Raw genomic sequence first — 11,586 nt, forward strand, 5'->3', positions numbered from 1 at the left:
AGTATGATTGATATTTTTTGACTGTTTATGTAATTGTGTAGATTACTAAAAAAAGAGAAACACAATTTTAATTAATATTTATATATTTTTATTACAAAATCTTTAATCAAATAAATCTTAGAAACAAATTTTAGGAACTTAGGCAATTTAACAGTCTTCTCATTAAAAATAAAAAAATAAAAACTTAAATTATACAATTCTCTTGAAAAATAGTAAATTATGAAGTAATCAACCAAAAAAAAAAAACAATGTAACAAAAAAAATATTTTAGATGCATCCGATACATACATGAACTTGATGTATAGATTTTTGGCACTCTGCGCACGTCATTTTGGACATCCTCTTCTTTTTAGATGTACAATAAGAGCAATATCTTCTTTTTTTTGGCGGTGGTGGACCCTCATTTTCTTCAGAACAGTCATCGGAAGGTTTTTTTAGGATGACTTCAATTATATCCCGGATATTGCTCTTCAACGTAGGTGCTTCTAGTCATTTTGGCATCCATTCAGTAGTCAACTGCGACTAAGTTTTTTTCATAAATTGTCTTCGACTTAGGGGTTTTTCATTTTTTGTTGATATGTTATGACAATATATAACATACTAGTATAACATATGAATTTACAAAAGATATATAGAATAACTAATAATGATCAAAAAACACTAACCAAATAATTTGATTAATAGCGTAAAACTTACATACAAACTACTCATACGTCTTTGGAGCGCCAAAGGTAGTAATATCAAAAAAACTATTACACTTACCGTAACGCAACCACCGTCCTGCGACACGTGCTGGCAATCACTGAGATGTCCTTGAACGTGAATGCCGTACGCGCAAAGGATAAAAAGAGAAAGCAAAATATCAAAAACGCGGGCGCCTCTGCGACGTAGAGTAGTAATCTAGGGTTAACAAGAAAATGGTCTTTAGCCAAAAATGAACTTGTCTAGTACCTAAAGAAAATCCGAGAAATTTAAACGAAACCCAAAGATTACAGAGAAAGTATAATCGCTGATAGTGACTATAATAATATGAAGAAACGGTAATCTTAACCCTAAAATGGTAATGTTATCGTTATTCCGTTTATGTAGAATAAACTCATAACAGTTTTGTTTAATGGTGGTATTTGTAGGGGTTTAGATGGTGTAAATATTAGGGGCTTACAGTTTGTCCAAGATTTTGTGTGTATGTATCTATACTAAAACCTACATTTAATATAGAGCAATCATTTTGTTGTCAGTTTATTTGTACCCGAAGGCTCCGGAACTACTGAGCCGCTTCGAAAAATTGTATTACTTTTGTAACTTTTTGCTTCACTTTTCCCGAGTAACATAAGCCATATCTTATCCTATTACGGGTAGTAGTTACAACCGGGTGAAACCGCGGGAAATCGGCTAGTGTAGAATAGGCGAGTCATTCGTCATCTCGACACACTTAACTCACCACGAATGTGTCCACTTGGTGAAACTCAAAATTTTAACATTTATCATGTCGTCAACTCGACACGTTAAGATTTTGATTCGTGTCCAGTTAGTGAAACTTAAATTATAAACTTTTATGTTTTTACCAACTCGACACTTTTTAGAATATAACCCGATTTCAAGCAAAAAATACAGTCAACTACATTTATTTTCTGTGTCACAAACATCATCGGCCACTGAACGTCCGCTTAGCAAACGCTTGAAACGCGAACATACTCAAACTCCCAAACTACTTACTACAAGTACTAGGAAATCTATTCTATTTCCTGATAATTGAGGAATTTCTATTCTATTCTATTCTATAAGTGCATTGAAGCCAGACGCATTAGCAACTTTTAATAATGTTCTACAGTAAAATAATAGTATTGAAATCGAATCATCGTTTGTACCAAGTACAAGGATAACAGAACTGAACAGAACATCATCGGAAACTGAACGTCCGCTTAGGAAATAAGCGGACGTTTAGTTTCCAATGATGTTTGTGACACAGAAAATAAATGTAGTTGACTGTACATTTTGCTTGAAATCGGGTTAAATTCTAAAACGTGTCGAGTTGGTGAAAACATAAAAGTTTATAATTTAAGTTTCACTAACTGGACACGAATCAAAATCTTAACGGTTTCGAGTTGACGACATGATAAATGTTAAAATTTTGAGTTTCACCAAGTGGACTCAATCGTGGTGAGATAAGTGTGTCGAGATGACGAATGACCGAATAGGCTTATAACCGTTTTATTTAGTGTTGGTATTTATAAGGTTTTGAGGTGATGTAAATAGGTATTAGAAGCAGTTTGTTCAAGATGTATTTATGTATGTTGTGTGTTTGTATGTACTATATAGGGAATGTAGATTTTAGGAAGGTTTGTGGGCTTTGATTGATATTTGCACGGGCAGGCTTTCTGGTCTATCGGCTTTTTGGGTCACTCGATACACAATTTCCCTTATCTGACGTCATATGAGTCATTGCGTCATGGGTAGTTTGTAACACACTTTTTTATTCACATGCTTTTTGATAGTGAACAACGGAAAACTTTATTTAATTCAGTAGTGAGCACTAGTGGTTGATTTTTAATGAATATGCAATCCCTCTTCTACAGCCTTACCTCAAGTACCTTTTCATTAATTACAAGAGAATGGTTGTATAGGTCTTCGCTGACTAAAGACACATTTTAGTTTTAGAATCAAAATAAAACACTATGATATTTTCTTTTCAAACGTCAGCTCCACTTTCCTTAGCCTAAAGTTTTTCTGAGATCACTTTTTTTAATTAAAAATTATAAATTAAAAATAAAATAACGTTTTAATCATTTGTTTCAGTGCAAAGACATCCGTGCCGTGAGGACGGGTGAAACACGGGAGTGTCCCAGTGGTACGAGAACATTTTCTATAGTGAAACACTCGCCCAAGCCAGTGCTTTAGATGATAAATCAGTGTTCAGTGTCAAACGAATGTGACGTCGAACGTCTTAGGGTTAACGCGAAGAACTTTCAGTTTGTTGAACGTTCACTTAATGTATGTATATAGCCCCGCTAAAGCAAGACTGGTTGATTCAGTCAATATTGTAAATAAGTCCTACCAAAGAGTTGTATTACCAAAATAGTGTCAAAATATTGCTTTTCTTTTATTAGCTTTTTCTATATTGAGAATCTGTTTTGTATAGAAGTTATTTTATGCTTGCAAACGCTCAAATTGAATTTTATGATTAGTACTATGTCGTTCGTTGTATAAGATTACTTGGTAATATTTGGTATAATGAAATGATAATATTATAAGATTGGCCTGTTGTCTAGTGTTGTTCCAATGTGGAAAATAAATATGGTATTTTTATGAATATTTGTAATACCTTAATATAAATTATTACGAAGTAAATTGATCAATTTGAAATTATCATTATTTCAAATAACTGTGTCTCTTCTAACTTTATCTTATTCGAAATAATTTTATTTTCAACTTTTATTGAAAATTAAAGAAATGTTTTATAGTAAATGTAGCTTGTATTATTTTACTCAAAAATACCTTTCACTTGAAGTTTTTTTATTTAAATTCCTACTCGGAGACTTATACTTATTTTATCTTTTTACGACCTCGATGGCGCAATGGTCACCATGCCGGACTGCCGAACCTGAGGTCCCGGGTTCGATTCTCGGTTCGGTCGACATGTGTGTGATGAGCATGCTTGTTGGTCGTGGTCTGGGTGTTATGATATGTATTTATAAATATGTATATATGTAGCTGTATGTAGTTTATCAGTTGTGTTAGCACCCATAACACAAGTTAATTAATAACTTACCGTGGGGCTAACCGACCGTGTGTAAAAAATGTTCCGGAATTATTTATTTATTTATATATGAATATCCGATATGAATCCACTATAGAATGATTCTTCAGGCAAGTCTATTTGTTTACCAATTTGAGTACTGGTAATTATTTTCAAATTCTCGAGCTTCGACTCAATACTCTTATCAAAATTGTGCTAGGTAATGATTTAGCCATGAAAAAACATCGAAGATTGCCTAGCAAGTAAATAATGTAAATAAATATTACATGTACCTAAGTATTATTGGGAACAGAAATGAGACTTAAATATTAATTTCACTTAATAAACATTGTTTTTGTGTTCATACGGTATAGACCTGAACAAAGACACTTTTTTGTTGCTTAAACCATGGATGCTGTAAGGCAACCGAAACGTCGCGATTAAATAATATTCACATAACCGCGATAAAATTCGTAGAAAAAGTTTCATTTAAATGTCTTACATTCGCGTAAATGTCAGAAATCAAGCAACGAAATTTTTTTTGAATTCTTCGTTAGGTAATAAACCAAACAAGAAAGTATAAAACACAAACATTTTCTTTTGTTCTCCATTGTTAATTTTTGCCTTTCTTTAGTGTGTAACAGAAATATTGCAACATCATCATGATAGATTGAGAAATAATATACGAGGAAAACCCACCAAAATGAGGGCCGAAAAATAATTGATTAGAAAGAAGACAAATTACAAGCTGCATCATCACCATAGTCATGGTAAGAAAAATATTAGCGATATTAATCACTGTTCCGATATGGAATCAGGTTCCATAGCCCGTCAATATAGCTAATAGCTACATCAAGATTAGCATGATGTAGCTATTCCGACAGATATTCCGATAATACCGGGCCGTATCATCAATAATGGCTGACAAGGGAGTAAATATGCAATTGCATACAATGGTATGATTTACGGTAATTACGGGTGAATGCGAAGTTTGGCGTGTACAGTATTTGAAATAGCTATTACGCTCATACGTCGGTCGATCATTCATGTATTGTAGACTAAAGGGTCAATTTCACTGAGAGTCGGTTTACGTAATAGGTCGGTTTATCGATGACTTTTTTACTGTGAAACCAAATATTTTGGTGTATTCTACTATTTGTTTCATCTGGTTTCGGTAGTCAATCCTTTTAGGAATACGTAATAAGTTCAAAATTAATAGTTCTGTCCTGAACTGGCACGCGTTTTACTTAGGACAAACAGCTTATTTCATTGGTGAAACTTAGCCTTTATTCAGTAGTGAAAATGTTGTTGAAAATGGGAATTCATTTAGGTTGAACGCTGGAAATAATAGATGTTAATTGACTATTAACCAGTGATTATGTAATTAAGGCCGGTTGTCAGTCAATTTTGTTTAACTAGACATAGCCTGTCATCAAGGTAATATTCATTGACATCTCTATAATTTTATTTCAGTTGCCTTTTTTTTCAGTCTTAGCTCGGGATAACGAATCGAGGGGATTTTCATCAAAGATTTTTATAGAAAAGCTTGCTTTTTTATTCTCTATGTCATAATTTCACATTTCACAGTCTGCTAGTTTACGGTGGTTATTGAAAATGTTGAAAGGTAAAATTATCAGATAAAGCGCCGATATTGGTGCTAAGATATCGATCATAATAATTTTAGAATTGTAAATTCTTTCACCAAGAACTAAGAGAGAAATTTTAAAAGGTGTCATTATGATTTCCACAAAATAAATCTGAAGTATATTTTAGTACAAAGTTTTGAATGACAAAATAATATTCACGTAGAGTTTTTTAGTTGATGTTCCAAAGATAACGTGACAAGCATTTGTATTTCGATCGCGTCGAACTACTTAGTTGTTCGAACAAATTGTACGAAACTTTGCAAAATTCTTAAAATAGATTTACAAAATAAAGCTACCTGCTTGTTGCAGTGAGCGTTCCAAATTAATTTGCTGACTGCATACGAAATGGTGGATAAACTGGATAGACATAAAGGTACCTACTACTCCTTTTGAAAATTGTGAACTAAAGTTCGTGTTGGCTCCAGTGATTTTTCGCAGTGATTCTTTTTCAATAGCAACCTATTAATAACCTGGGCAATCAGGTACCGCTTGTTGAGACAAGTTTTCAGATTTTCTGGCTTATGAATACCCGTTACGGCTGCCAAAGAGATTCAATTGACAGTCAGGCCAACTTAACCAACCAATTACACGAATTGAATGTACCATTCGAAACACGAAAGAACTCGTAGTAACATGGATGCCATGGATGGTCAACCATCCAAGCGCCAACCTTGCACGCAGCCCGTGTAGGTTTCACTTGGCAATTAGTGCCTCTAATATTAACCTACTCATAATTCAATTCATCATGAATTTATTTTAGAACTAACCTAGCTTCACTGCACATGAATGTAGATTTTATATAATTATCTTTTCCATAGAGCTAGATGTAACGTCGCCTTGAAATCTTATGCTCACTTCATTAATTAGCTACTGCATGCGGTTAGAATACATACTCGTACATGAATATCTAAGGACCTACATATGTTCATAAATGTTAATCCATTTTCTTTGGTTCGTTGCTTAGCAACGGCCGATCGTTCTATGTAAGGTTATGCTTTTTACGGTCAGTGTAAGAGCAGATTATTCAAATCAAATCAAATCATCTTTATTATCAGGCATCAAAGGCCCATAGATAAATACCATAAAACTAGCATACATATGTTATACAAAATTGTTAGTAAATAAAAACTTAAAACTATGTTAGTAGCACTTCACTTATGCACTATTTAATTATCAAATTTACCATTCATACAAAGAGAGGAAAATTGTATACCTTACATGTCATGATAAATACTAGTGGAAGGGATGGTATTACTACAGCTATAATACTGAAGTCAAAAACCAAGAATTGTGGGTTGTAAAGTTTACATTAAAGAGACTCTTAAAATTATGGTTTTCTTAAAATTACGCTTCCGTTTAAGTGCCTTTAATTTAATAAAAGACTAGAAGCTAGAAAGTTCGATAACTATCAACCAGTCTGGTATGACTTTAGTAAAAGGTAAGTAATATAATTGTGTAACTCAGCAACTAAATTATGTAGTTCACAGTGAGCTCCGTTTAAAATATTTCGCTATGTAGGCACTTAATAGTGCGAAATAAAGCCATTCGTTTTTAAATTAATGTTGTTCCAAATAAATTTTATCTGGTTGTTTTTATAAAAATAGCTAATCACATTTATGGCCATAACGAATACACAGGTACAGTAATAAAATATTTATGGGAAAAATATATTACTGATCACGTATAATCAAAAACAAACACAAAATTTCCACAAATAAATGATTTGATTTTTTATTTGATTTGTATTTATTGAATGAATAAATACAAAATTATTGTTAATGCTCAATCCTTCTCCTTGTGAGAGGAGGCCTGTGCCCAGCAGTGGGACGATAAAAAGTCTGTAACAGTATTTATTGAATGAATTTTGAGTGAAGTTGAATGAATTGAATTCCATTAGGACATTCCATTTAGATCTGATAATATTTTATTCATATTTTAAATGGTAGATCGTCTTTCAGTCTATGTTATTATTTCTACCATGCATTACAAAAAACTCAGCTTAGATAGAAATATTAGCCACTCACGAAATAGGCAACTAGAGTAAGTTTAATAATCTATCATCATAAATTGATGGTGTTTTTTATGTCTCCATATACATGGTATGGTCTCCGTATAGGTCATCAAAATAGCCTAGCCTTTTCTCAACTATGTTGGATAGCTGGCTATCAGTGTTTTATAAGAAGCACTGCATATCTGACATCCTCAATACAGTTACCCTGGCAACCTAGCACCCCTTGGTAAGACTGGTTGTCAGATTTTCTGGTCTCTGACTACCAGTAACGACTGCCATAGATGTTTAAATGACAGTCGGGACCTATAGTTTGTCGTACTTTCCGAAACATGGAAGAAGTCGTGATGACAAGATGGTCCACGAACTGACTGCGCGCCAAGTATTGCTTAACTTAATAATTGACAGCGCGGTTTTGACTTAGCCACAAGCTTCGAATTTAAAATGATTTTAATCTGAGGTTTGTAAATACTATAGGTACTCGTGAACAATTTCATAAGCAACACAGTCTTATTTAACCCAGTACTGCTATTAATTCGCGGCACGTGTGACCTAGCGCCAGGTTGTGTCGGCAACAATTTCAGAATAATCTAAGTAAGATCCTCTCTGATTTCTGCTACCCTAGTACGTCTTAGATATTAACGTGTAGGAATATGCACAGGTAAGGTATTTATTATGGTAAAGAGCTTTTTCTGAAATTCTTCATAGTTATATAAAATTAATAATTATTTTAAAAAAGTAATTAGTCATCATGTTTTCTTTGGTGATTAAAAAACCATTTCCTGATTTTGTGTGCAAAACAGGACATCAAAAAAACTTGCAAAAATACAGTCCGTAAACAAAACGAGTCGTTTATTTCTTAAAGGACAGGCCAATAATCCTTAGTAATCGCATAAGTTTGTTTGTTTGTTACACACTTTGAAAACAAATGATCTGATAGGTAAACAGATATGCATGTGGGTAGAATATAGGTAAAGTGGTGGTGTTATAGTTACTGGCACGGATATTGAGCTCTCGGCGGAAGAGTGGTGATCGCTTTGCGCACCGTACGCATAAGGCAATAAGGCAGTAAATCGCTTCTGCGCAGGTGAAGGTCAGGGCTCAATATCAGTGCCGATAACTGTACATTCTATTCGGTTGCGGAAAGTAGCTCCCCAGAACGCGGGGTGAAGCCACGGGACACCACGACACGAGTCATCGATAAAAACTCTGAGTGCGCCAGTAAGGGCTTATCCAACCGCATCGGAGTGTGCCCGCAAAAACTCCTGATATTCACGCTTTATTAACTTCGGTTGGCTTCAGAACGTTTCAGTCGGAAAGGATCCATTTGTGACCAGTTCCCGGAAGAAGGTAGTTTTTCTTGACCAAGGATAACACATAACTAGGTAGGTATGTGTGTATGTATGGATAAATAATCCAATGGTCAAAGCTAGCCTATTTTATGACAAAAGGAATTAAGGCAGTGAAACGTGGAAAAGGTAGATTATTTTTACGAAGAAAAAAGAAAAGTAAGTTGTTCTGTAAACTGTATTTTTGGATATCCTTTTTCAATCTTTGCAATAAAAACACAAACTTTCATAACAGTTAATTAATCTTAAAGCAAAACAACCAAGAAAAAGGTCTTAATTACAACTTTCATCATTTGTCTTTGAGTTTTGGGATCATTTCCTTTAACAGATATATTTTCTGTGAGTTTTTTTCATCTTTGCCAATTTTCAAAAAAGTGGGCGATTGATCTAAGGAACATTTTTGCTCACATTGCGTAACAAATTCCAAGATGTCATATTTTTGGCAAGAAAGCTATTTGGGGAATGCATGTCAAGTGACTTTAGGGAGAAACGGCTCAAGTAAACATTATTCCCTCCCTATGTTATACCACGTGGAAAAGTTATGGAATAGTACAAGGACAAAGGACATTCTTCTTCCTCTAGGAAGTTACGCAAATTATGTCTCTACTAGCTCTGCAACCGCTTTGAGTTGGTTGTTCCATCAAAAAAATACAACCATGCGAATTGACGACCGCCTCCTTTTTGGGAAGTCGGTCAAAAATAGCTTATCTTCGTTTCCAAAGTACTACCTCTTTAACTGACAAACAAAATTACTCATATTTATCGGTAAGTTAGAGGTACGAAAAATTTTTGTGAAGGACATATGTATCTTTGACTGTTTTTCATAATCATTTCACTTACCTATGATAAACAGCTGTTTTCCTTTCTCGCACGTTTGCCCTCTGATTGAAAATGGGCCTGAGCTTAGATATTCATAATAACAGCTGCCGGAATTGTAACATTACATTACAACCTATTCGCCAGCGTGAAAAGGCTGTTAGGCGTCTTCGCTACAATCTCACGAAAGCTGCTAATGGCTACGCAATCTTTACAGGACTAGCAAGCAGACTTATGTAGGTATTGGTTCGTATTTTATTTTGAATATAATTTATTTATTTCTCTGTTCTATTAGGGACAAAAACATAATTATTCGTATTAATGCAAACTTCACCATTTTAAAATTTGTCCTGACATAAAAGGAAAAAGTCGCAACTACGCGTCACGTTGCCGCATTTTTTTTAATCAACCGTTGTTGTAATTTTCGCTTGTCAAAATACAACGACGCGACGCCAACACGGTATGCTAATTTTATGACGCTATATTTTTATCCATAATTTTTGCTCTTAACCCGTCCAGTGCTACAAAATATCTGTAAATATTCATGAAACAAAATCCTGCAAATAAATCCGAAACTGACGCTTTGAGAACATAAGCTGTGTAGCAATAAAAATATTCTGAAAGGTCATTGGACAAAATAAAGGTAGGTACGATTTTATTGGTCCAATCCATATCGGTTATATTTTGAAGGTCGTTAGGGATCACTAATTGATATTAAATTCTTGACCGTTATTTGAAGCTTACTAGTTTGAGATAGGCACCTACGTGTTTTCCGCTTTTATCTCCGTCCTTTTCTACCCCATATCTTGCATCTCTCTCGCACACCGACCAGTTTCACTCCCCACCAGGCAGGAGGCGACGAGTGTTCTCGGCGGCCACAGTTCGTCATTGGCGTCTTGTTTTCCGCCCGAGAAGGTTGTCTAACCAACCGCTGTAGTATTTCGTTGAAAAATAAACTCAGTGCTCTCGCAGAACACAGGTGAGTTTATAATATTTTATACAATTTGTTAACGGTTTTACCGTTCGATATTCGATTTTGCGAAATCAAGTGTTAATATTTTGTACATCTACCCCTTTTTTGTCACGAGTTTCTTCCGTGTACTTTTTTTTCAGTAATTTGTTTTCAGAATGAGTGACTTATAAAGCAAATACAGATGCGGTAAATAATAAAGCTACCACAGCCCGTGCACGTGACTATGGAAAAGAAAGCAAGCCCGAAGTTCCTAAGGCACCTGTGGCCCTAGTTCAATCCTGCAAGGCGTTCAACGGTTTGACAAAAAAGAATGGTGTGAGGTGCGGTCCAACCAGCATCTCCTTAGTTCGGACTGATCACTACCGCACTTGAAGAGGGCTGATGGTGTCAAGAAAGCTTTTCGGCCTTGAAAGACTTGGTACGCTCCCCTCGGACTACCAGTAAGTCTGTTAGCCACCTCCCATGGGGGTCGGCTCATTATCACGGCGTGTGATGGTTTTCGGCCTTGAAAGACTTGGTACGCTCCCCTCGGACTGCCAGTAAGTCTGTTAGCCACCCCCCGTAGGGGTCGGCTCATTATCTCGGCGTGTGATGCTTTTCGGCCTTGAAAGACTTGGTACGCTCCCCTCGGACTGCCAGTAAGTCTGTTAGCCACCCCCCGTAGGGGTCGGCTCATTATCTCGGCGTGTGATGCTTTTCGGCCTTGAAAGACTTGGTACGCTCCGCCTAGGACTGCCAGTAAGTATGTTAGCCACCCCCCACAGGGGTTGGCTCATTTTCACGGACCCGCGCAGGGTACCAATCTTGCATGTTGCGAGACGCAGCATCATTACAAAGTGGGGACCAGTAAGTATACTAGCCACCCCCCACAGGGGTCGTTTCATTATCACGGACCCGCGCAGGGTACCAATCTTGCATTTTGCGAGTCGCAGCATCATTACAAAGCAGGGACCAGTAAGTATACTAGCCACCCCCCGCAGGGGTCGGCTCATTATCACGGACCCTCGCAGGGTACCAATCATGCATGTTGCGGGTCGTACCATCATTGCAATCTACCC

General features: G+C 35.8%; 1 protein-coding gene across 2 annotated transcripts in view; it reads left to right on the forward strand.

The window, feature by feature from the left end:
* The window catches only part of LOC124638357 (G-protein coupled receptor dmsr-1-like), a 67,954-nt gene extending 64,489 nt beyond the window's left edge, over positions 1-3,465 (forward strand). For both annotated transcript variants that reach the window (XM_047175297.1, XM_047175298.1), the window contains one exon: positions 2,797-3,465. Coding sequence is in view for 1 of the 2 variants with exons in the window: in XM_047175298.1 (XP_047031254.1) it covers positions 2,797-2,818 (22 nt within the window). In the remaining variant the exon portion in view is untranslated. The remainder of the gene's footprint in view (positions 1-2,796) is intronic.
* The last annotated feature ends 8,121 nt before the right edge of the window (positions 3,466-11,586 follow it).

The sequence above is a fragment of the Helicoverpa zea genome, chromosome 17 (assembly GCF_022581195.2).
Source record: "Helicoverpa zea isolate HzStark_Cry1AcR chromosome 17, ilHelZeax1.1, whole genome shotgun sequence".
Lineage (NCBI taxonomy): Eukaryota > Metazoa > Arthropoda > Insecta > Lepidoptera > Noctuidae > Helicoverpa > Helicoverpa zea.